Source organism: Eschscholzia californica, unplaced genomic scaffold (genome assembly GCF_041429995.1).
Source record: "Eschscholzia californica isolate CP2 unplaced genomic scaffold, dmEscCali1.0.p SCAF_2, whole genome shotgun sequence".
Lineage (NCBI taxonomy): Eukaryota > Viridiplantae > Streptophyta > Magnoliopsida > Ranunculales > Papaveraceae > Eschscholzia > Eschscholzia californica.
In genome coordinates, this window is record NW_028238309.1 from 12500693 (window position 1) to 12528030 (window position 27338).

The 27338-nt window shown below is 35.1% G+C and overlaps 2 protein-coding genes across 2 annotated transcripts; one reads left to right on the forward strand and one right to left on the reverse strand.

Annotated features, from left to right (window-relative positions):
* Window positions 1-4738: 4738 nt before the first annotated feature.
* Window positions 4739-12770, forward strand: LOC147556291 (auxin response factor 19-like). The gene is made up of 14 exons (XM_086664140.1): window positions 4739-6221; window positions 6350-6462; window positions 7394-7492; window positions 7599-7655; window positions 7828-7983; window positions 8074-8158; window positions 8296-8386; window positions 8501-8665; window positions 8859-8981; window positions 9293-9368; window positions 9459-9597; window positions 9685-11546; window positions 11647-11837; window positions 12045-12770. Exons 1-14 carry the CDS (start codon window positions 6167-6169, stop codon window positions 12238-12240), a joined length of 3408 nt encoding a protein of 1135 aa, XP_086520266.1. The 5' UTR covers window positions 4739-6166; the 3' UTR covers window positions 12241-12770.
* On the reverse strand, window positions 9584-17603 carry LOC147556292 (AIG2-like protein D). Its single transcript, XM_086664141.1, has 5 exons — window positions 17386-17603; window positions 14645-14717; window positions 14200-14292; window positions 13875-13961; window positions 9584-13176 (listed from the first exon to the last, which is right to left on the reverse strand). The coding sequence occupies exons 1-5, from the start codon at window positions 17517-17519 to the stop codon at window positions 13018-13020; spliced, it is 546 nt and encodes a 181-aa protein (XP_086520267.1). The 5' UTR covers window positions 17520-17603; the 3' UTR covers window positions 9584-13017.
* Window positions 17604-27338: the final 9735 nt, after the last annotated feature.

Sequence of the window (27338 nt, forward strand, 5' to 3'; positions counted from 1 at the left end):
GGTGTGTACAAGACCGGACATTGCATTTGCAGTTGGAGTAGTAAGCAGATTTCTTGCTAATCCAGGCAAAGAGCATTGGTTAGTAGTGAAATGGATTCTGAAGTATCTTAGAGGTACGTCTAAAGCTCGTATATGTTTTGGTAATGATAAGCCAGTATTAGTTGGTTACACAGATGCAGACATGGCAGGAGATGTAGACTCTAAAAGGTCTACATCAGGCTACTTATTTACATTTTCAGGGGGAGCAGTGTCATGGCAATCTAAATTACAAAAGTGTGTAGCTTTATCTACTACAGAGGCAGAATATATTGCCATTACAGAATGTTGCAAGGAGATGTTATGGATGAAGAGACTGTTAGAAGAACTTGGTATGAAACAAGATAATTATGTTATTCATTGCGACAGTCAAAGTGCCATCCACCTCAGTAAGAATTCTAGTTTCCATTCAAAGTCCAAGCATATAAATGTGAGATACCAATGGATCCAAGATGTTCTTGAAGACAAGGTGTTGAAGATCGAGAAAATCCATACTGACGACAATGGTTCAGATATGATGACAAAACCATTACCCAAAGGCAAACATGAGCTATGTAGCAGTGTTGCAGGTTTGGGGATGGTAGGTCCCTCTTCATAAGTCGGGAGGGGAGTTTGTTGGGGTCCCTCCTTATAATAAAAGGACTCCTAGTTGGAATAGGATTTCCCTTATTCCTTGTTTGGGGAAAAAATAGAAGTTTCTATTTTTTCAAGCCTAAAAAGGAATTCCTATTTCTTTTGGTAAACCTCCCTATTTATCATTATAAAAGGGAATGAAAGGGAAGAGATTATACACAACAACTTCCAGAACAAAGAGAAGTCAGAGAAAGAGAGATTTCTGAAGTGGTTCTTTCAAGAGAGATTGAAAGAGCAGAATATTGGTTTGAAGAAAAGAAGATTATTAATCTTGTGAAGCAATTTAGTTTGTGGTTATCTTCTTCAACCTTTAGGAATCTAGGATTTGTTCAAATCCTAAGGAGTAAGAGATTTTATTTCTTTGTTTCTTTGTTCAGTTTATCCACCATAGGTTTGGTGAAGAGTTGTCCAAGAGTGTTTCTACACATCTTGAAGAATTGTGTAATCCATTATTTAATTATAGTGGAAGATTTCTGGACTAGGTCCCGTGGTTTTTTACCTTCTAGTTTGGAGGGGTTTTTTGCCACGTTAAATAATCTTGGTGTCTCTACTTTTACTTTCACATCGTTTATCTTCATATTCCTGAACAAGTTAATTAGGTTATTTTTCCTAACAATAAGCCCTAATCAGTTTTAAAGTAAAAAAATACTGCTTACTTGAAAAATGTAATTAGTAAATCCACTGTCTGCTAGATATATATATTCATTATCTTTTGATAATGTACTTGAAGAATCCATACCCTAACATGTAGAATAAGAAAATATAAGATATTTATAGACAAAGTTTGATAAAACTCTTATGTATAATTTATACATATAAACATTATATACATGTACGATCAAGTAAAACAAGGTGGATAATTTAAAAATCCAAAATTTGGGGTATAATATGAAATCAGGGCCATATATGAATAATATTTGGAAAAAAAATCTATTTTGTGAAAGTACAATTTACTCCTGAAATCAACGTGAAAAACATTTTTGAAATTTTCTGAACAAATCTTAGTTTACTCTCAACAACTTTGTAAATTTCCGAACAAATTCGTTTTTGCTCAAAATTTATTTTCGCATTTTGTCTTTTGCATTTGACAAACACGGACAGAAACTATCATCTTGGCTAAAGCATTTTTAGATTGGGAAATTTGGCCAAAATTCCCTAAAAATTTTGGCCTTTGGTTAAAAAGGATTGGACAATTTTTTATGGGCTTCAGCTCCCTGTGGCATTTTTGTAAATTATCTAATATAGGGAAAAGACAAAACTGACCTTATTGCAAACTAGTTTGCAAGGCAAACCAGATTGCAAACTAGTGCAAACCAGTTTGCAAACCAATTTGCAAACCAGTTTGCAAACCAATTTGCAAATCAGTTTGCAAAGCTTTGCAAGGCAAACCAGATTGCAAACCAGTTTGCAAATCAGTTTGCAAAGCTCTGCAAGGCAAACCAGATTGCAAACCAATTTGCAAAGCTTCGCAAAATCAAACCCTAACAAAATAAGTAACTAAGAAGTAATATTATATAAAATGTGAGGGTTTTTGGAAAATCTGAGGGTGTTTCTAAAATTTTCCTTTATACAAAGGTCAATTCAGGTATACAAAATTAAGGGATTTTTAGAATTGTCCTTCAAGCCTATTTCCAAACTTTTCATGGTGCCTAGAAGGAAAAAAAGATAACTTGTCTTTTTGACAAAAAAAAACAAAAAATTGGGTCTCCAGCCCAATTTCCTGTTTTAGATTTGTCATGTAAAGAAAAAAAATTGTTTGCATTTTCGGTTTTGCTTTTGATAAAAATATTTAAACTAATGCATTTTTTTATTTGTCTTTTGCAAAAATTAAAATATTATGCATATCATCCTTTGTATTTAACAAACTCATTAACGGCCAAATAATATTTTGGCTAATGCATTGGATATGTTGTTAACAACATAATTATGTACGTTGTCAACATTTTATAACAAGTCAAGACATTATTGCATATGTTGTCAAGAGTTTATAACAACACAATTATATATGTTGTCAATAATTTATAACGACATATTTATATATGTTTTCAACGTGGAACAGTAAACGGGAGATTACGGAAAAATATATGACTGTGTTGTTAACAACATAATTATATGTGTTGTCAACATTAAAAAAGTGTAAAAGAAAGGGGTTTTACATTATTATTTTTGGAATTTTTCTTCCTAGCGTCAAGATTTTGGCTTTTGACCAATTCTTTCAAGTAAAACACTATCATATTACAATATTTACAAAAACTAATTTGTGAAAAAAAAAATTTGGGGGAAATGATTTCTTTCAATGGTTCAGTCAAACTCATCATATAACAGTTGATCAAGCTCATTATTTGTCAGATGATCACGTCCACCGCTGAATAAATTATAGTATTCTTAATCAGGGTACAACATCTCTAATGGGCCTATTTTTAGATTAATACTGTACCATGTATTATTGACTCGGTTCAGACCTCAATCAGATGTAAATAATCTGATATATCCAAAATGGTATTATATGATGAACTATCAATTTCCATATGGGTGGTTTTTACCTTAGCAGTATCTTTCTTTAAGGACGCGTGATAAAGATTAAATAGATGTCTCACAGTCCTACATGTTCTTTCCAACTGCGCCTACATGTTCTTTGCAACTGCCTTGCCTTACCACGATTAAAACATAGTTAATTTTTTCATTTCAAAAATTCATTCACCACCTTTTTCTCTTTGTTTTCCTGATTAACGATTTTTATTTGTTAACTTAGTTATTTTTATTTCCTAGACGGACTCGGTCGTAGCCACGATCGTGGTTCCCAGAACGGTTACCATCGTACCTGCTATATTGTGATCGTCATCACGACTACAACGCTTAGAATTTTGTTATGGTTGTTGTCACGACCACAACCTTCACTTTGGATTAGTCCACATATCTTAATAGAGAAAAACGTAGTGTAAAATTTAGAAAATTTAAAATATCCAATTGGACGAGTTTCATGGGTCTTCAATAAAAATTCCTTATTTTGTTCTGCCACAATCATACAAGTAATCAAGTTAGAGCGAAATCTAAAACTTTCATTTTTCTGTTGTTCCTACAAATTTAAGTTAAATGCATGAAAAGTTAAATAAATTTTCTCTGACATATGTTCTTTAGAAATAGGGTAACCACAATGTCTCAAGGTTTGCAGTTATTTTAAACAAAACAAAATTATATTATGAAATAGTTCTGAAATCATGCAACCGCCGATTTAACCACTCATGTTGTGCTATGGGAGAATGACTTTCTTTAAATGTTCGTACATGTATTCTAAACAATTCCATAATATTAGTGGTTTTTTTTTTGAAAAATATCTAACTTAAGTTCTTCGCATAAATGATGTCGGATTATAATTAGGACTGTCGAACGACTGTAAAGAGATTTATTATTTCGCTGCAAGATAGTCTTGTCTAGTTGCTTAGCCTCCATTTGGGCTCCAATTTTGAGTTTTCACGGTGATATAGTTCTTTCCCGATAAATAAAGAACTGTAAAATCGATACTTGATAGATACAACATTATATCTATCAAGTATTTTCATGGTGATATACCTTCAAGGTCTGTTCAAGAACAGACCGACTCCGCCGAAGGAAAACTCCTTCGCCGGAGTGTTTAGAGAGAAAGCGATGAGCATTTTTTTTCTTTTTCTATATTTAGGTCGCCGGCTGAAATTTTTTTTGGCCGACGACCTTCACCGGAGAAGACAAGGGTGAGTTGGGGAGGGAGGGAGAGAGGTGAGTTGAAGAGAGAGGTGAGGTGGAGAGAGAGAAGTGAGGTGGAAAGAGAGATGTGAGGTGGAGAGAGATGTGAGATGGAAGTGAGGTGGAATTTCTTGTGTTATAATTAATTTTATTTTGAAAAAATATATACAGAAAGGGTACTTACGACATTTACACTAAAAAGGGAAACCATATTTGAATTTATGTAAAATAGGGAGCCATAAAGAAAGCTGGTCACAAATTAGGGGACCAAATAGGAATTAACTTTATTTTTTTGAAACCATGACTTAACCCTATTTAAATCACATCTCAATTTCGATTGGGGAGAACTTTTTTTCGTTTATTTATGTTCTGTCCTAGTTAGGTCTTCAGCCCCTGAATTTTCAACGAGGCCCCTTTGTATGCCCCATTCTCAAGAAGTCCTAGTGTCTAAATCCACTGCCCCTCATTAGTAATACACATAAATGGTAGTTTTAACCGTTTTCATAACCCTATCAAGGAGGGTGTAAGAAAGGGCAATACACCTCTTAGAAAAGTATTTGACTCATCCCTTTTGAGAGAAGATGAAAAAAGGGTAAAAACTTGATAAGGACAAAATAACAAGGAAAAAGCATATAGAATAGAATAATAGAAGAGATTATAAACTTGCTCTGTTAATTAATGGAATAATAATAACAACCCCATGTGTTAGAGAGACTAGAGAGAGAAAGTTGAGACTAGAGAGAGAAAGTTGAGATAGAGAGAGAGAAAGTGTTTATTGGGATTGAAAATGATAAGTTGGTATTGAGGTGAAAGATCCATTGGGTTTTGTTGTGTGTTGTCTGAAGTCTGAAAAATATTCAGCTTTGAAAGTAGAGAGGAAAAGAAAGAAGAAGAGAATTTTAAAAAGAAAACTCTCTCTCTCTCTCTCTCTCTCTCTCTCTCTCTCTCTCTCTAGTCTAGAGAGAGAAACAGAGGAATCAATCGTCTGATCAAGTGTAGGGCGAGTTTGGGGGCATAACTCTGAATTTGGTCTGTCAAGAACTTAGCAAACTCTACTTTTTCTTTCTCTCTCGGTCTATCTTTTGTCGGTCACTTTTCCGATCAAACTCCATCACCGTCGTTCTAGGGTTTCCATTCAACCTCCATCAACACTATCCAACTCTGATTCTGTCTTACTTTTTCTATTCATTCACAATCAATTTTTTCCGGTAGACATCTCGCCGGAAAGATTACACGCATTAATCATACTCTGAAACTTTTTAATTTGTCAGCTTGTTTTGAGTTTTTTATTTGTCTTTTGATCAATTAATGTGATTTGCTGAAAATTTTTACACGAGGTTATTAATTTCTGAAGCAAATCGCCGGAAATCTGAGCACACGAGATTATTGATTGTCAGTAGTAGCAGGTTTTTTGAAGTTGACTATAGCTGAGGTGATTTGAGTAGAAAATCTGAGCTTGAAATCGACTTCATTTTATCTATTGGTTTGAGCTTTAGAAAATCACGGTATCAAACAGAGATCCAAGTTTGTTCAATCTGTTTCTTAAGGTTCATCGCCGGAAAATCTAACAGAGGAAGTTATTTGTTTATCACCGGAGGTTGAGTTTCAGCTAAGCTGAGCTACGGTAGGCAAAAAAGAGAACAACTTCTGAGAAGAAGTTGAGGAAACAGCGGCATAAAACAGAGATCCAGCTGAACTTTACTGGTAAAATGATCTGGTAAATCTTCATACATCATTTCCCGGTGTTCCGTCCCCAAAAAGTTGCCGGAATCCTAAAATGAAGGCTCCGGCGAACGGTGGAATTGCATCTGGGACATCTAATCCTTGTGAAGGTAATTTTGATTTTTACTTCTGTATTTTCTTCTTCATCAATCATTATACTCAGATTATTAATCTTTGGCGAAATTGTTGTCTGATAACAAATCGAAAGATGATAAAACTTTTTGTGATTTTGTTGCAGGAGAGAGAAAGAAAATCAACTCTGAGCTATGGCACGCTTGTGCAGGACCGCTTGTCAACTTGCCGCCGGTTGGAAGTCTGGTCGTCTACTTCCCTCAAGGTCACAGTGAACAGGTAAAGTTTTCTTCTCTTACAGCACAAAAAACCCTAAAATAAATCAAATTAGTCCAATCTTTTCTTTATGGTGGTTGTGGTGCTGGAGATGACTAATGATTCTTCCACCCTACTGTTGGTAGTGAAGAAAAGGTGACCTAGAAAAACAGTTTTTAAAAGGGGATGGAGAGATTAAAGATATGTGGCTTTTCATTTTGTATTTTGGTATGGTTAATTTGTTAGTTTTCTCCACCATAGAAATTTTGTAGTCCTTCAAGGATATTTTCGCCCACGGATTAAGTTATGCTTGTTGTTTAGATTGATTTGGTAGTTTATTTCTGTTTCTTTTTTCAGATCCCTTTTATGGTTTACCCAAAATGTAAAATTTAATGTTCTCTTTCGTTTCCCCTTCGCATTAGGAGATGATCCCATTTTGGCCATGAAAAGTGAGAAGTGGAATAAAAATTACCTATTCGTTTTTAGTTAAATGAGTTCACATACATACATACATAATATTTTTCTCTTTTGCAAATTATTGAGTCTAACTCTTGTAGTTTTATATAAAGAGTGTTTCTTTCTTCATAACAAAGTATCGAGTTTTTCATGTTGAGTACTTCTCGATTTTAGTTTCTTATGTTTCTTAATTGACAAAATCCTTTTTGGGTAAGTTATAAGATGCATAATTATGAGGTACATAATTAGGAAGAAAATTTATTTTGTAGCATTAGTACGAAAAATACCATTTTTTTTTCGTTTGTGATAAAGAGTGATCGGTGAAAGAAATGGTATTTCATCTTAATGATTTGTTTCCACAAAATAATGAACTCAAAGATCATCTTTAACAACAATTGATCAAGTTTTTTTTAAACAAACCAGAAACATAATATTTTTCTTCTTCCACTTTTCATATTTAGCCAGTCTATGTAAAGCTTATCGATAATTATATTTTCAGGTTGCAGCATCTATGCAGAAAGGTGTTGATGCTCACACACCTAACTATCCAAATCTACCCTCAAAGCTAATATGCCAGCTCCTAAATGTCACATTACATGTATGAGACTTACTTCTATATCATCAGCTCGTTCTTGCTAAGTTTAGGTTTTTCACTTCATATCTGTTTCAGCTAATGATTAAATCTCCTTGTGTGGACTTCTTAGGCTGATGTAGAGACAGATGAAGTATATGCTCAGATGACACTTCAGCCAGTTTCTAGCGTAAGTGGCTGATACTTGGGCTCGTATTTCCTCAATGGGGATTCAATGTACAAAAAATAACTCAATGACCATGTTATATCTTGGAAACCGATACCTGCTTCCCCGATCATATACATTAATTTAGGTTCTTCTCATATCAAGTTCTTACAATATACAAACTATTCTTATGCAGTATGACAAGGAGGCATTGCTGGCATCAGATTTTGCTCTTAAAGCACATAAACAACAAACCGAGTTTTTCTGCAAGACGTTGACTGCAAGTGATACAAGTACTCATGGAGGTTTTTCTGTTCCGCGCCGGGCAGCAGAAAAAATATTTCCTCCTCTGGTATGTTTATTCTAAGTACAAGCTGTTTCCAGGTTGATTTATTAGGCTATTCCAAGCACTAACTAATTCTGTTTTGGTTTTTATATACAGGATTTTTCAATGCAACCACCTGCTCAAGAACTAACGGCTAGAGATCTGCACGATAACACATGGACTTTTCGCCATATCTACCGAGGTTGGTGTGGGTTGGCTGAGGTTTTATTTAGTGAATTGCTGCAAACTGGCTTAATGCTCTTTGTGCACATCTGATCTGATCGAGTCAAGTTTATTATGCGTATATCTCTGAAGACATTCTTTGTCATGTTTCCCCAGGTCAGCCAAAACGGCATTTACTTACAACTGGTTGGAGTCTATTTGTTAGTGGAAAGAGGCTTTTTGCCGGTGATTCTGTCTTATTTATTAGGTTGTGATGAAATTCCATTTTCACCTTTCTCTCCAAGATAATTGCATTAGTTGACTCTCCCAATTAATATTTTTCTGTTTGTAATTTAACTCTAGTTTCTTGTGGTTTGACCAGAGATGAAAAGCAGCAACTTCTATTGGGTATAAGACGAGCTAATAGGCAACTGACAAATATATCGTCGTCAGTATTGTCAAGTGATAGTATGCATATTGGCATTCTAGCAGCAGCAGCTCATGCAGCTGCGAACAATAGTCCCTTTACTGTGTTTTACAACCCAAGGTCAGTTCTCTAGAATTATATATATCTACATATATATAATGAATTTATGTTTGAGATTCTTTAACTGTTGGTCATTAATTTAATTTTGTAGTACTGGATCTATCATATTTAGTTTGATTGATGTTTTTACAGATCAAATTACTCAAATCTGAATGTCTCAACCACTAAGCTTTTACTTTGTTTGTTTCCACAGGGCCAGTCCATCAGAATTTGTTGTTCCTTTGGCAAAGTACTACAAGGCAGTCTATAGCAATCAAGTATCCCTTGGGATGCGTTTCCGCATGATGTTTGAAACTGAAGAGTCAGGGACAAGAAGGTATCTCCTCGCTTTTTATTTTATTCTTTTAGGTCTATAACTACTGTGTGGGTTGTAGTTGCCTACGGCTACCCATTTCCAAAGAGGAAATGAAAGTTGCCTTCCATGCCCAGCCTCAAATGTCTTTTCGAAGGCATGGAACCTCTCTTTTAGTTCAAGTTTAATTAAAACTGACTTCAATTTAATTTCACATTCTAAATTTTGTGAATTAGACCAACTTCATTGTATTCTGTGGTCATGATGCTCACATAAGGATTTGATACTCAAGTAATCTTCAATTTGCTGAATGATTTGATCTATGTGCTCAACAGGTATATGGGTACCATTACAGGAATCAACGATCTAGATCCTGTAAGGTGGAAAAATTCACAATGGCGTAATTTGCAGGTATAATATTTTGGTCCTGGAGTCGAGGTATATCTAGTTATTATGTTCCTTGCTGCCGCTTATTATAGTCGTTACTTATATTCTGAATAGGTTGGCTGGGATGAGTCCACAACTGGAGAGAGGCGTAACCGTGTTTCTCTTTGGGAAATTGAACCGGTGGCAGCTCCATTTTTCATCTGTCCGCCACCATTCTTCAGATCAAAGCGCCCCAGACAACCGGGAATGCCAGGTTCATTTACATTTACTTATAGCAACAAAGAATTATTTTTACATTAGTTTTGAATTTTGACTGATGCACCTAGGATTGCTTTTGCAGACGACGAGCCCTCTGATTTAGATAATCTTTATAGAAGAACAATGCCATGGATTGGTGATGATAATTACATGAGAGACCCTCAAGCTCAAAACTCCGTACTCCCTGGTTTCAGCTTAGCCCAGTTGATGAACATGCAACAAAATTCTTCTCTCAGTAATTCAACAATGCAACCCGACTATATGCGTCAATTAAGCGGTCCTGTTCTTCAGAATCTAGGTGCTTCTGATCTTTCCCGTCAGTTGGGCTTGCCGGGGTCACAGATCATGCAGCAAAACTTACTGTTCAATAGTCAAAGACCATTGCAACAATCACAACAGTTTGATCAGCTTCCAAAGCTACCTTCTTCATTTAACCAATTAGGATCGATTATGACACCACAACAAGCTCTTGAGGACATCTCTCAGCAGCAAAGGCAAAATTTAGTTAACCAAACAATATCTGCAAATCAAATGCAGACACAATCTTTACAACCTCAATTCCAAGTTCAAACTAATCAAGTCCAGCAGCAGCAAATTCTTATCCAGAATAATCAAGCTCAGAACAACTTTATTCAAAACCAGCAACCACAGAAGCAGCAATCTCAAAATCAGCAGCAGCAGCAGCAGTTAATTAATGCCCAGAACCAGCAGCAGCAGCAGCAGCAGCAGCAGCAGTTAATTAATGCCCAGAACCAGCAGCAGAATCGGCTGTCTGCTCAACTCCCTAACCAAGTAAACCACCAATTACAATTTTCAGAACATCAAATTCAAATGCAACTGTTACAAAAGATTCAGCAGCAACAGCAAACACTCTTGGCACAGCAGTCTACCTCGCAACAAGCTTCTCAACATACACAATTGCAAGAGCAGCAGAGACAGCTGACAGAGATTTCTCAGAGTACAGCTAACATGAGCTCCCTGTCTCAGCAGCAGATGATCCAACTTCAAGTTATGAAGAACAATAGTCAACAAGGGGTTAGATACTCTCATCTTCCCGAGCAACAACAATCACAGTCAAATCTTCAGCAAGCAACTCAACTGGCTGAGTTTCCAGGTTTAGTACTTCTTCCAGACTCAACTACCAATCTGCTTCCGGTAGGGAACACTGGTTTATTGCCCCCATCTGGTTGTGGGGTACAATCAGGTCTCACAGAAGATGTACCCTCATGTTCCACATCACCCTCGTCGAATTACCCAAGTGCAGCTCAATCCATCATTAACAATAGGTCCCACCGAAGCACCACACCCGTGGCAGATGAGGTGGCTCAATCTGCTGCAACTCTCTTGACCCCTGCTACAATGGAAACCATGTCGAGTAACCGAAACTTGGTTAAGGAGTTTCAACAGAAGCCTGATGTATCCAAGAGTCAGAACCAAGGCATTGTTGGATCTCAAGCATACCTTAATCCTTTGACTCAGTTGGATTACCTGGATGCATCTTCTTCGGCAACTTCAGTTTGTGTTTCTCAAAATGATGGGTCGTTACAGAACTTCTCTTTGTCCCCTTTCAATTCACAATCCATGTTGTTCAGAGACATGAGTCAGGATGCAGATATTCAAGTTGATCCAAGGAATGGCATTTTATTTGGAGTTAATGTTGATGGTCCACTTGGAACGCCGATAGCTCCCGATGCTTTGCTAGAGAAAGGCATGGAACCAACGAAGGACTTCCAAAATCATCTTTCTTCAGGGAATTTAGTGAACAGCTATGATAACTCCAAAGATCCTCAACAGGAACCATCATCATCGATAGTCTCACAATCATTTGGTGTTCCAGAAATGGCATTCAACTCTATTGATTCTGCCATCACCGACAATGGCATTCTGAGTAAAGGTCCGTGGGCTCCGGCACCTCCACTTCCAAGAATGAGAACGTTCACAAAGGTTTGATCCCTCAGCTTACAGACTTGTGTAAACAGGAATCGTTACTTCCTTTGCATTAATTATAGTCTTTGAATCCTTAACTTGTCTTTTATATGTGAAGGTGCACAAGCGTGGAGCCGTTGGTAGATCGATTGATATCGCCCGCTATTCAGGCTATGATGAACTGAAACAAGATCTTGCGCGTAGGTTTGGCATCGAGGGACAACTTGAGGACCGGCAAAGAGTTGGGTGGAAACTCGTCTATGTTGACCATGAGAATGATGTGCTGCTAGTAGGCGATGATCCTTGGGAGTAAGTTCATACTACCCATATATATATTAGTTTGTCTTTCCATTACTTCTCATCGACATTTTAGTAAATAAGTACAAGAGAAAGAATGTACACCATGGACAAAAACTAGTTCGTCAAATGATTGCAGAAATCATTTTTTTGAATGATTTGACGACGACTGTGTAGCTACCATCACTAACAAGAATTCGTCGTCGAAACTTTGTGCAGGGAGTTTGTGAACTGCGTTCGTTGCATCAAGATATTGTCCCCTCAAGAAGTTCAGCAGATGAGCTTGGATGGAGATCTTGGAAACAGTGTCCTTTCAAATCAGGATTGCAGTAATTCAGATGGTGGGAATCCATGGAGAAATGGTCAGTATGATCAAAACTCTGGGAACCCATCTGCTGGATCATATGATCAATAAGAATGATGGTTGATAAACTTCCAAAGAGTTTGAATAACCAGAGAAAATGATCTTTTATAGCACAAATGAACAAAAGTCGTACAAATTTGGTCAGTTTTGGGATATTAAAGAAAATCCAGCAAAGTTCCTGCGAAATCATTTCGGGAAAGATCCATTAATCTGCTTGGCTTCGAATTGGACATGGTTCCGTAGAGTTTATATGCTACAGAAAATTTGATTTGGGTTGTAGAGAGAAGCCATTCGAAGTTAAACGAATACTTTCAGGACTCGTCCATTTTCAGGATTTGGTATCTAAGTGAACAATTTGGACTCCGCTGCACAAAAGCAAATGGTGGTTCTTTGTTAAGTGTATAAAAGGTGTAGATTTTTATCACTACTAAAGTTCATAGTTTCATGAACTTTGAGTTCATCATCTCTTTCCTGTTTCATTTTTATAACTCTTGGTGAACTCCAAGATGAGGGAGGGAGAGTGAAGATTTTTATTTGTAATGTTTATACGAAGAAAGACAAGAGACAACTTTATCTCGGTATCAGTTTTTTTTTTTTTGAGAAATCGACTACGATCTACGTTAGTCATTACTAGTCATTGATACATCGTCAAGATATGAGAAACACAATAACGGCCTAAGTTGAACCAATAATTATTTATACTTTTAATAACTCAAATTCAATAACGAATGATTCCACCTCCTCTGGGAATCGAATATGGGACTTCTTCCACCTCTTGTGGGAATTGAATATGGGACTTCCAGGATTTTGGAGTTTATGTTAACGCTATCAACCACTTGGGCAACCAAGTGTTGACTCATCATCAGCTTGTTGTAATGAGGTTTTTTCACATTTCTCAACTCTTGGGTTTGATTCAGATCTTGCTAACTCTTCCAAAAAATGAGCAGCCATCTCCAGAAACTCAGTCTTGTGCTCTTGCTCCCATACCTAGAAGTCAAGAGACATGTACATAAACAATAAAGAAAGGGTCTACTACAAAGTACAGACATTTAACTGTAAGGAAATTCGAAGGAACCCTCCCCTCTTTGCCAAAGAGGAGCCCATGCCCGGAAATTTGTACAGACATTTGACTGTAAGGAAATTTGAAGAAACCCTCCCCTCTTTGCCAAAGATGAGCCCATGCCCGGAACTAAAATTGGCTCGAGGGATCGCCTTCCCCGAAAAATGGGGTATCGCCTTTGGCAAAATGCCCGAAGCCTTAGAAGTTAACCATATTATCTCCGCTTTTAGCACTCTAAACCTAACTCCACAGGTATAGGGTTATGTTCTTGGTGAAGGCTCTATGAGCCCACCCAAAAGGTCTCGCCATTGACGACGACGCACGATGTGCGTGGACCCACTGTGGTGTGAGGTTTTGTTCAATATCAGGAGGTTTCGACATTGGCGAAAACATACGATTCGCGCACTCATCATAGTGCGTAGCGACACTATAGACCCTCCACGTGTAGGATTTGATCCTCAGATAGGCACCGCCCACCGTGGTTTGAGGTTTTGTTCCTCACTGGGACCTCCTCAACCATTTACTTAATTTGAGTGTTCACCTATAGTTTAGACTCCGGACAGACACCCTCCCGAGCGATGTGGTGGTGATTCTATAACTTCCCTTAACTATGAGACATTTTTACCTCAAAATTCCAGTCCCCACACAAGTCTGGATCAGTTTTGTTAACCCAAACATAAGTCCATCCTTCTACCTTCTCATCAGTAGTATCCTGCAAATAATTAGGTCAGGAAATTCTACAAGCATTAGATTTATTACTCTAAGTAATTAGAAATTCAGGGTGCTTATGAGATCGTAAGCCAAAACAGAAACAACTATTAAGTAAGTTAGTGTTTGTTTATTCTCTTCTAAGTCAGAATATGAAATTTTACTCATTGCCTGAATGACAAATGTGGACTGGTTTTAGGTTAAATTAGTTTGTTTAAAGCATTTCTAGTTAAATTACTTACAAATAGAGAGAGATTAACAATGGTTCTTTCATAATCAACATTTTCAAACGCATCTAAAGCATCTAACTCCTCATCTGTGATACCCAAGAGAACCTGCATGAAAATAAACATCTAGCATGAGACATACTTGATTAGGTGTCTTTTTAAGTTTAAAAATCTAAAATTGATTCGTCTGGATCTGACTCACATGAGTTCAACATATTCAATCGACCAGACACAAGAGTCAATTCAGATTATTTCAGACAACCGTCTCTTCATACAAACTTAAACAATGTGACTCAACCATTTGGACTAACTAAACGTACACAAATCCAAAATCCCAAAATGAAGAAGCAAATATTGTTGGAATCAAACTCGATCAACCAAGTTCAATTGTCAAATTTCAGATATGATTTCAGGAAAGATCGCACACTGTCTTATAACAATAAATGGGATTCTAACGTACCCTCCCAGTGACTTGTGTCTTCTCTAGTGGTAGAATTGCTGGATAAATTCGCCCTTTTATGCTAAACCTTTTACTGAAAAATAAGAATGCAGCGCGAAGTAAGATAGTAGAATAAATACAAATAAAATTAGACTAAAGATACAACACAATAGAACCACAGTCCACTCAACAGTTGGTAATCCAAGTGGTCCAAGGTGTTAACATAAACTCCAGAAAACCCTGGAGGCCTCAAGTTCTCCTCTCAGAGGGTGGAATATTTGGTTATTTGAATTGGGATTATTAGGGTATAAATAATGTAGTTGGGCTTTAGGCCATTGTCTTGTTGGGCTATAGGCCCGGTCTTGTTTGAGTAGGCGGTTATCGAGCTTATCACATCTATGATGTATCAATGACAAATGTAACAAATAACGTACATCATAGTCGACTTCAAAAAAAATAAAAATAGAACCGCAGTCCACAGTTGATGAACGGTAAGTAATCCATATAACACGGAGTCTTCTTATAATAGCCACAGTCAACCAGGGCCTGTCCAATTGTTCCGAAGGAATTTTGAATGAAAAAAAATGATATACTCAATGATGCTTTCAAAAGGATTCAAACCTTTCATCTAATCATCTCTTACCCATACATCTAACTTCTATTTGTTTTCAGTCCAAAATAGAATTGTTTATCCCGAAAATAGCCTAGAAGCCCAAAATATGATGCTCTCATTTACGTTATGGTCCAAAGCAACCTCTTTGGACCATGGTGAGCGCTCTAGCCAACATTAGGACTACGTAGAGTTCCATGACCAATTAAATAATATCTAGAACTAAAAGATCATCAAGTAAATGGTCTAGAGAATTTTTTTGGTTGCTTGATTAATGAGAAGATATAGAGTCTTGAGAGGATCAATCTATAAATAATGGCACAAAGATGTTCTATAACAAGAAATCAACCAAAGATCACCAAGGAGAGAACTGAAAAATAGAAGTAATAGGAGAACAAAAATATTTTGAGAGAGGGAAAGAGATTCAAATTACTTAAGAACAAACATACATATCCCAAAGGAATCACCGAGGGAGAGAGAAATAACCGTTTTTTCAGAGAGAGAAAATAGATCTTGTTGTTTTCCGGAGGAAGATTCCTCCTCCGGATCTTCCTCTTTGCTAGTTTGTTTTATCTTATTAGATCTATAATAAGAAAATCTGGAAAATATTGCTTTACCAATGTCCACCATTCCCCACCGATTTTTTCTAGGATTTGGTGAACTCTAAAAATTGGTATGTGTACAAACAACAATTTCGCTGTCAAAGTATTACTGCTTCTTAAAGACGAAATCTTAATGTGGCGGCGTTGACAAGAAAGAAGGATGGGGGTTGTTGTTCTCTGTTCTTCACGACGTTCTTCTTCTAAAAGATTCCATATAATCTTGACATTTCTTCATCTTCTCTGATAAATCCATATATGGTTCTTCTTCTTCTTGTTCTCTCTGAGTAAGAAGATGGAGATGAAGATTGTTGTGGTTTTGTAGAAAAGCAATTTTTAGAGAGAGAGAGAAAAAGGGTAAGAAGAGTTGAGGAATCTAGAAGAGAATAAACTTGATAAACAAGTCTATTATGGGTTTGTAACTCCAAGAGAATTATCTGTCTTTAAATCTGATCCGGAGTTGAAATTCCAAAAGATGATAGATATAAACTAGGGTTTGTAAACTTGTCGGTTCTTCAGTGGTGGTTGGCGAATACTTGTAACAAAGAAGAAGGAATTGACTCGTTGAGACTTGCTGAGTTAATTATGTCTTCCGAATATGACGGCGGTTTTTTCTATGGTGATGACGGCGGTTTTCCGGCGACGGTTTCCAGCGACAATGGCGGTTTTCCGGCGAAAGCGACGGAGATTTAAATTAGTATTTTCTTTATTTTGTATTATCTAATAATTTGTTGACCTTTAGGGTCCTTTTATTCGTGATCTTTAAGATCGGCCGGTGCGTGGCGAACGGAACGGTTCATCTAGCCATTTCTCTTTTTCTATCTTTTTCGTCAGAGTCTAGTCCAAGTTCTCTCACCTCATGAGGTACTTTACATTCGAAATTCTTAGAATTTACTTATGTAACTCTCATGTCGCTGAACAGAAAGGAATTACTTTTGTCACGTAAATCAGTGATTTAATCACTTATAAATGAAAAGGGTTTCAATGGTTTCAAAAAAAAAAAAAAATATTTTGAGAGATGTGTTTGATATTATAGGAGCATAGCCTATAGGTCCCCAAGTTAATTACGAGTTAAATATGTTTTATCATGTCCAAGTTTATATTACGTGCGTTTGATCTTTTCCGTAATCTCTACCTAACAGTAGTCAATTTTCATTGATGGAATTCCTCTGAGAGTAACCTTGGCCATATCTATCTATGGGGATGTAAGGGTAATAAGCGAAAGCCAAGGAAGAAAGATTTGAAAGTCTCTTCTCAACTTGAGTCACAATAAATAAGCAAGCACTATTTAAAAGATGATAAATGACTAAACATTACTTAATGGGCAAAAGACTAAATTACCCTAACTACTATATTTCATTTGCCAAAAAGAAGGAACCTACAAATTTTGTTCATTTTCAATCATAGCCAAACACATCTTAACAAAAAAAAAAAAAATCATAGCCAAACACACAATAAGTCTATGAGTAAAGAGATGACCCATAATTGGAGTAAAGATAGATGAAGGAATGTAAAGAGAGAGATAGAGAGAGAGAGAGAGTGAGGAGAGTTACAAGTTGTGAAGGGTGGCAGGGGAAGAATGAGGGACACGATTCAATACCATCCCCACTACTTCATCAGCTAAAAGGCTTCCATACACAAATATGCTGTGATGCCTCTCTGGTTGAGATTCAACTGAAGATGACATCTCTCTCTTTTCAATTTTGGGAGGACTAGAGGAGAAAATGTCATTTGCTACTTATAGGTACCAAGGTTTTAGTTTGGGTATATTTATTTATTATTTTAAATTTCGAAAACTACAATAAAAGATAAGGCTTATACAAGGTTTTTATCTTTTTCGTAGGAGACTCCACGAAGCCATTACATTCATCCATCATGAATAATGTAATATTAAAATACATCGTGAATTAAATATGCGTTTATCGCTAAGACATCTTGAATCCTAGAGATTATAATAAAAGGCCACCCTAAAAGACTTGAAAGTCTATTTATTCCTATCTTAATTTTTTTTTGTACCTTTTATACCACAAATCAATAAATAATGGATTTTCACGTCAACTACGTTTCAAATCTATAACTTTCAAAATTATGAATTCGATGCAAATCTGACTAATGTAAGGAATTTGACCGAAAAATATATGGAAGAAACTGATGCGGTCAAAAATAGGAGTAAGCGATTGAAATTACCAAAATCCTAACTATGAGTGTTGGATTTGGACAAAAATTTAAGCTTTGGTGAGAAACAACGTTCTACACATTCGTTGTCGCTAACGCCACAATCTGCTCACTTTGGGGGTCAAATTCAGTCGTTTAGACTTTGAAAACGAACTTTTGTGTTTTTTACCATTTTAGTAAATTTTTCTTAGGTAGTTTTCGATTTTCCAGAGTTTCTGTAATTTATTTCTTTAGAAGTAGTAATTTGAATTTGATTAGATTTAGGAAATCATAAAGTTATATGAAGGAGATCTAGCAATTGTTGCTGGAATCGGTCCTCCTCAGCCGAGAACGTTTTTTTTACATATTTGAGTGGGCTTCACTCATCAAAATGACTCAAAAAATATATTTTTACGTTCCTGTCGTCGAGGGATATAATTTCAAACTAAGAATCGCATAAAACCGATTTCATATGATTGAGATATTAACATTCAAAGAATTAATTATATAGTAAGGGTTTGACATACTTATGTGTTGAGTAATAAATGATAGAGTGTATTGCGTGGTCCTCACACGCACTTTCCACTTCGAGAAGTGTTGGACCCTTTCTTTTATCATCTCACTGACGAGATTACATCAAGTCTGGCCATTGGGATCTTTTCCCTGGTTATAAAACAGATTATCGACCCAGGATGGTCCCGCGGGTCAACAGTCATTGTGACTGTTTTCTCTAATAACTACTGTGACTGTTCTCTCAATGCCACGAGTTCAAAATTGTGGCTATTCCCAGTATATTAAAATACAAAAAGCATATCAAAAAAATTACTTAGAAAAAATCAGATTTTTCAGAGAGAAAACACTCAAGAGTCTATGATTCTGATCAGAAGTACCTCCAATCAGAAAGGTTAAACCGTTGTATCATGGGAGACACTTCGCCTACACTGTTGGTACATGAAATTGGCGATTAATGTCTTAGAGAAAAAGATCCCTTGCCTTGGTTATAAAATGTCATTATATATATTTTCTCACGTTATTTCAACATTCCTTGGACTTGTCGAAATTGATATTTATCGTTTATTCTTTCAAAGGAATTCATAAACCTACACTGTATAAAATAAAATGCTAATAGTGTTTATCTTTGTTTTTACTATAAAAAATTGTTAAATTTATCTCTACACTTATACAAAGAACATTATCGATTATTTCTTTACTCGTTGTGAGTTTCGAGTTTTCCAAGTCATGGACATATATCTAAAGTTTATGTGAGTTTCAACAATGTCAACAATTGAGCAAATACTTGTTTGGAGACCCATACAAGTAAGATATGTACAATATAAATACTATTAATTGTGGGAGGCTATATACATTCATTAATTTTTTTTAATAGTGACTACAATGATCATTACAAAGGCATTGATATAAGGATATGCACGATAACCGCTGAATTACAATTCTAAAGTTCGACGAAATAAATGGCCAGAAGTCCGACCGAATTAAATGTCCTAAAGCCCACATAAACTATTTTATTTATATTCAAGTTCAATATTCTTGAATTTGCACTTGCATGGAATCGAACCTGGGATCTCTGCATTGTGAAGTATGTGCACTTACCAACTGGACTATCAGTTGTTGGCATTCATAAAATTATATTGCAACTATATATAATGTCAGCTAGAATTTTCTAATCAGATGCTGCTAAATGAAAATTCATGTTTGTGACTTGTTTGTCTATGGAACTTTGCTCTGGGTCTGGAGTTTTTAAAGATCTTCAAAGATGTTCATTCACAAATTCATTAACTAAGGAAGATAAATTTTTGTTTTTTTCGTTTTTAGTTTCCATGTTTACAGTTTTCTAGTTTAGTGACGATAAAACATTATCTGCATACATAAGTTCGTGTTATAGAAATAGATCAAAACACATCTATAATAAGAAAATTTAGAAAGAAGGATTAGGTAAAACGCTCAAATAGAAGAGGAAAATGAGAAGACAACCCACGTCAGAAAGGCATTTAGAGACAGATCCAACAGGTCGGGGGGGGGGGGGGGGGGGGGGGGGGAGGATTACCATTTTGGACTTCGTTTTTTGAAAAATGACAAAAGATGTCCTTCTCACAAAACTCGTGCAACTTAAACTCGTTCTTTTCTAGCTCGACACGTTTATTTCTCACCCTTATTTCTTCCCAGATTTTATTCTTTCTACCTCTTTTAATTGAGTTTCTTTCCCTCCTTAATTCTCTCTCGTAATTTTTTTCTCTCTATAATTTTCTCTCTCTCAAATTACTTTTTTGATTTTTTTCTGTCTCCAATCTTAACTACTTTCCTTCTCTCAAACTTTCTCTCCTTATATGTTGGCAGATATTTTTTTAAAGATTTTCTAATGAAAATTTATAAGATATTTTGTTATGTACAGTACATAATAAAATGTCTATATACATTCATTCCAAAACGTCAACTATTTTACTGTAAATTTAATTTATAAGACATTTCGTTACGTACAATACAAATAGTTTGAGTAAAGTATCCTAGGAACAATAAGATTTACAATACATTTTTCTATTTATTCACCAACATATAAGGTACTGTACACAAGTTAATGCAATGCATCTAAGTGTTCAGATGAAATTTACATATAACATTAACTCTGGGCAACCTGGATTATAAGTATTCTAACTGTACATATTGGCATGTGCTGACTTGGTTTACATAGCCTTCTCATGACTGGGTTTGTGAAGCATTCTAACTGTAGATTTTGTAATGTGTTATACATTTTGTTATGTACTGTACATAATAAAGTGTCCTATACATTCTTTCCAAAAGGTAAACTATTTTAATGAAAATTTATAGGACACTAGCTATAACCCGTGCCCGTAGGGCACGAAAAACTTTGTAATCTTGCGGTGCGAGGGATGTAGGCAATCTTATTGATTTAGAAAAATAATTAAACTGAATAACAATAATTACAAGATGAGCAAGAAAGTGAGAAAAATATAAAAATTTAACGACAGTATAAAATTAACAGTAGAGCAAGAGAGACACAACAACAGTTTACATGAATAAAGCGATGGAGTAATAAAAAATTATCAGTTAAGATAAGCACAAATTCGTTATCAAGAAACTAACAATCTCTCTTGAACTAATTATATCAAATATTAATCACCAAAAAATAGATACTGTAACATTGATAGCAAAAGGCTAAATTACATAGGAATTTGGCGTTACCCTGAAATCGATATAAAACAATATGAGCTAATCACAAAAAGATATTACCACACAAAATTAACAACAACTGTCTTAAGAAAATAATCTCGTTGGAAAATATTTAAATTATGGTAGTTAATTAAGAAATGTTGAAGGTTGTAACTAATTAAAAAACAATTGCTTTCTACACACATGTATTTCTCTAATGGCAACCCTAGAAAAGGTATTCCATTTGAATCGACTACTGCTTCCCACAACTGAAGTCTGCACTATATCAAACGAAGTTAGAACAAAATAACTGACAATAAATAATGAAATAACAACCTGTGTACGAATGACTGAAATAAAATACAAATTTGAAGATCATAGATCAATTTATGGTAACAATGGAGACATTAACATGGAATGGAATAGATATGAATTATTATGAGAATTTTTGTCATAACAGATTTTGCATTCAAAATTTCACAAGGAAATTGATACAAAATTACTAATATCTAAATTGATACTAACACTAATATAATGTCCAACACTATATCAAGTTATCAATCATATAGATCGGCTATCAAGGCCAAGGAAGCCAAATTTCTACCACAATAACTGAAGCACCGTCAAGAAAATGAAAACGGACGAAGTGAATGGGTCATTGATTTTTTTGGGGAAGAGATGATAATAGTTAGAGATGAATTAGTTCATCAATTTTTTAGGGGGAAAAATCGAACATGGTTTCATCCCATTAATTTCACCCCTCCTTGGAGATGCTAGGGTAGTTAATATATATACTCAACCTCACAGTCTTGAAATTATTGCTTCATCGTTTCATAGGGTGATAGGGGTGCACAAAATCCAAATTCGACAGAATTAAGGCAAAGGTTGGTTGTAGCCAACTGGCCATTTAAGCAAACGGCATAAATAACCTACACCAAACAAAAACTCTAAAACTTATTGGAATAGATGAACACTTAGAATTTCCATGAACTAATTTGAGGAACTTCGAGATGGGTTTATACCAATGCAACAGAGTGAGAGATGATACAACATTGGTTGCCCCATTAATAACTATAACAAGTATGAACATCGATTGCTACATAAACACCCATAGCAAGCATAACCCGAGTATGTGTTCTGATCAAACCACCGAATGATGAGATGTTCTTGAATCGGATATAGGACCACAGAAGAAAGGACTGCTGATGGTTTTCTCAGTGAGAATTGTTTATATGGGGAAACTTGGAGGAAGTCGGAAATGGAGAAACCTGAAGGGTTAATTATGTGAAACCGTTATCTATTACATTGAATTTATCTATTACATTAAATTATTGTCTTGTCCGTTCCCATTCTCTTATCTCTCCTATAAAGTTTTAATGGGAGGTAATGTAATTCCCTGAAATCAACCGTTTAGAGGGGAATGGAAAAGACAACAGAATAGAGACAAAATAATTTCACCTACTTAATGGCATGTAACGGTCGAGATTTATGAGAGATAAAGAATTATAATAAAGTATGATTTAATTTCCGAAAAACATTTATGATTTAGTGGTAAAGATTCAATCTGACCAATCAGACCCAAAAAGGACGGTCGGATTTATCATTATAATAAATTAATTTCTCCTCATTAGTGGGTCTCATTCATTTCAACGTAAAGATACATGACCACATAGACAGTTCAGATTCATCACTTTGTTTACTTTCTTGCATTGAGTGGGTGAACAAATTTTATTCTTTTGGGGCAGGTAATAAATCTAAAGGCCATGATCTGAGAGAAAACGCAGGATAGACAGTTCAGATTCATCACTTTGTTTATTTTCTTGCATTGAGTGGGTGAACAAATTTTATTCTTTTGGGGTAGGTCATAAATCTAAAGGTCATGATTTGAGAGAAAATGCAGCAAATGACTGGATTTGTCTCTCAGTTTGTCCCAGTCAACACAGAACATTGTGTTTTATATAATAGGTTTTGTTATGTATAATACATAATTAAACGTACTGTACATCTGCTTAGGTCCTTTACATTTATACAAATTTCTTATACTTCCTGGAAAGAAAGTATAAGACGTTTTTTTTATATACAATACATAATTAAATGTACAGTACATATGCTTATGCCATATACATTTCATCTTCATCCTCATATCACCGTACATACAAAAAAAGACCTAATCCTTTCATGATATCGTCATCATCCGCATACACACAAAAAGAGACAATATAATTCATCTTTAAGTTTTCAAGTCTACAGTTTTTCAGACTGATCTAGCAGAAAAATCTAGATCCAATAATGAAGATTTGTAAGATGAAGAAAGCTAAAAAGAGAAGAAAAAAAATTAGGGTGCTTCTAAAGGCACCAAGCCGAAAGGCTGTTAGCATCCAACTCTATTAGCACCAAGCCTTTAGCCAACTGCTCATTTCTCTGTTAGCACCGTCCAATTATGTAGGCACCGGTCAAAGTGGAGAGTTATCCCTAACCTCTCCATCTATCTCTCACAAAATCACTTCTATATTTGAAAACCCCTAAACCTAGATCAATTTGCAAGCTATGAAACAAAACTAAAATTCTCACCATTGCTTCCAGATCATAATAAGCGGCTTTAGAAACCACGGATCGATCAGGAGCTAAACAATGTCGATCTAACTAGTATTTTGAAGAGAACAACAAATTTGACTCTTTTAACACCACTCTCATTTTTCTCCTAAAAAAACTAAAAAAAAGAAAAGCTTAACTAATTATCCAGTGAGTTAGGAGGTATAATATCCTCCTAACTCACTGGATTTGAGCAGCAGCAAAGATAGAAAGAAAGGAAAAAATTACCTGTAAATTGAATATAAAACCTAGCTACTAGGATCGGATCTTCCGTTAATGAAGTGGATCTAAAGTTTATTAATGATCAAGACCGAAAAAAAACACCAAAGCGTGCAACAAAAAAAGATAAATATCTATCTATCTATCTGCTTTTGAGAGAGAGAGAAAGAAAGTGAGAGTTTGAATGACAAGACGAAGGAAGAAAGCTTTTTGGATTTTTATTTATTTTTTGGTGGGGTTTAGACTTCATAGAAAGAGAGATCCAAAACGACTCCAACTGCTTATTTTCAAATGAGTTGAGTTACAGCAACCCTATCTCTCCGATCAATCTCATTTCCTTCACTCAACTTAATCTCTCAAACAACCCTAATTTCGCTTCCATTAGTGCTTCAAATATCTTTGGTAAATTAAAAAAAAACCCTAAAAATCATCTAAATATCCACCTGGAACATACAAACGAATTTCCTATCTCTTCATTTGGGAATGTAAAAACCTCTCTGATTATCGTCACACACCCGAAGTCAGAAAAAATTCTGAATGATGATCCAGTATTTGAAAATAAGAAAAACCCAAGTGAAGAAGTGATTCAAATGATCAAAGAATGGTGGGAGGAATTCTCAAAGAGTCTAGTTTTTAAATTCTTGAGAAAAATAGATTGGAATTCCTTTTGTTTTGGAAGAAGATGTAAGAAGCAAACGAGTGTGACTGTCACCCACATTAAAAAACAGGTGCTTATAGAGAATTCGGGTCATTGACCATTGACCCGAGTCAATAAAATTACCGGATGCTAACAGCCTTTTGGTCAGGTGCCTTTAGAAGCACCCAAAAAATTAATGGAGTCTTGTTACTGATGATGCCCAAAACCCACATTAAACTTTGTTCCCAAACCCGAATTCCTCCAAAACCCATGAATCTATGTTCAAGAAAAAAAGTTATTCGCCATTAAGTTTTTACTGAATCTAACTTCCAAATTTCTTCACCATTAAATTTCTTGAAAACATTTCTTTACCATTAAACTTTCACGAAATTTGTTCAAGAAATCAAACCCTTTAAAAATCAATAACCCCAGATCTGATTTCTCCACCATTAATTTTTTATCAAATCTTCATTCTTCACTATTCACTATATTAGAAAACCCTAGATCTATTTTGAGAAAAATGACGATAAAGAAAAATCTTGAGAGCGCAAGAGAGGATGAAGAAAAGATCTTTTGGTTGTAGAGAGAGAAAGAATAGGTAAATATTAGATTTTGGGCGCCAAAATGGGAAGAAAAATCTAACTAGGAAGATCTCCTACTTATGATTGGACCATCATTAAATGCAAATTCCGAATCAGCCTGCAAAAGAAGGGAGTTGGTCCAAAATGTATCATCCAAGGGCAACGGGCAAGATAGGAAGGAAATATAAGAAGATGGAAAAGTCAAATTTTTCTGACATTTGGAGTTCCTTTATATTTTGGATTTTGGCTGGGGGAACCTTATTAACCCCCCATATTTTTTTTGCCTCCCACCAGTTTCAGAAATTGTTTTAGACTTGAGACAAAAACTTAAGGAAAAATTTATATAGTTGTAATAAGAAGATAACGACTTAAAAAAAAGCAGTATTCTGTGTCTTTGTATATTAGATCACTTCATGTCTTGTTATTTACAATCGTCTTTATCTTCTGTTCTTTTTCTTTAGAATTTGTAAATTAAGACTTTCATAGGCTCTTGAGAGTCAATGACTGAGAGTTCGTTAGTGAATAGGGAATTCAAGTCAGGACATTCGAGAGTCCCAAAATGTCTAAGGTATCCAAACCAGGACTTTGAGAGTTTGAGAATGTTCTAGACAATTAAATCAAGATATTTGAGAAATCAAGATGGCATTTGAAATCTTGATTTGATTAAAGATGATAATCATAATTTTTTTTTTGGAAACCGATGATAATCATAATTAATATCCATAATAATAATAAATCATAGTATGATATTAACAACTAAAGAAACACTATTTATTTTATTTAATAATAAAAATCATGTAATATAATGCTTAGTAATAATGTTTGTTAATAATTATACAATAATACAAGAATACCTTGAGAATAATAATATATTATTATATATTCACAATCTCAAGGTAGTGCTTAAAAATGTCATGGAACTTCTTTTGAAATGGCACTAACATTTTTTCAATTTAAAATTCTTAAAATGTACACCCATATTTTTAAAGACTCTCCATATCAACTAGTATCTTGAAAATGTTAATGGTACTATAATTTGTTTTTGTTTTGTTTGTTGAAAAAGGTACTATAATAATATAATTCTTGAGAACCCATAAAAATCCTAATCGTCTACCCTTTTTCTTTTGCAAAAGAAAAACTACCCTTTTTTGCTTTTTTATTAATTTTCCTACAACACAAAATATATTATGCACATGGGATACGATTGGAATAATGGGAGAAAGTGTGTAATTGATTAGTGCATAAACCAAGATTAAAGTGAAAGGACCTTTTAGAGTGGTGGTAGATGAAAGTTGGAAGAGTGGAAGTCAGACTATTCTCTCCACTAATTGGTTGGTCTTGAAACAAAAAAAAATTGGTTGAATGTGCTCTAACTATACATTTTCAGTACTCAAAGTAGGGCCTCACACAGCCTCAAATTTTATTATTAAGCATGCAGGGCATTAACCCAGAGTAAAGATAGATCGCCACCTTTTGTTTTGTGGGAAAAAAGACATGCTAATAAGGTGCTAAAAATTAATTAAGTAGTAATATGTTTAATAATAATGCAGAAGCAACAAAACTAAAGAATATTTAAGGAATTAAATAACAAGGTAAAGTAAAAGCAAGGTGTTTAACGAATATTAAGAGAAACGATAACATCACATAAAAAAAATCTTATTTTATTTTAACGAATGAATTTGCAATAGAAAACACTCCCTCTCAAGGGGTTAGTAAGCCGACCGGTTTTTCTAAATCAAATCAAACATCATTATCCTATCCATCTTTTGAAAATTTTGCTTTTCACTTTTGAAATTCTTTGCATCATGAGATCTTTTTCCAAAATTAAATCTTTTGGAACTCTTTTCAGATTTTATTTGAAAATTAATTCGAACTAATCTCAAACCATTTTGAAATTCCATCAAATTATCATCCGAGATTCTTTTCAAATTTATCTATATAAACAAGTTTAAAATTCGCCACAATTAACTTCTGCAAGAGGCTCTGATGTCACTGTAGGACTATGGTGTTCTCTAATGTTCTACGCGAAACCTCAGATGTTCATACTTCTACCATCTGGTTGCCCAGATCTCATGTCAAAACTAAAGGTGAATAGTAAGATTAGAGATTTGCCTTACTTAAATAGATTCCCTCAGAC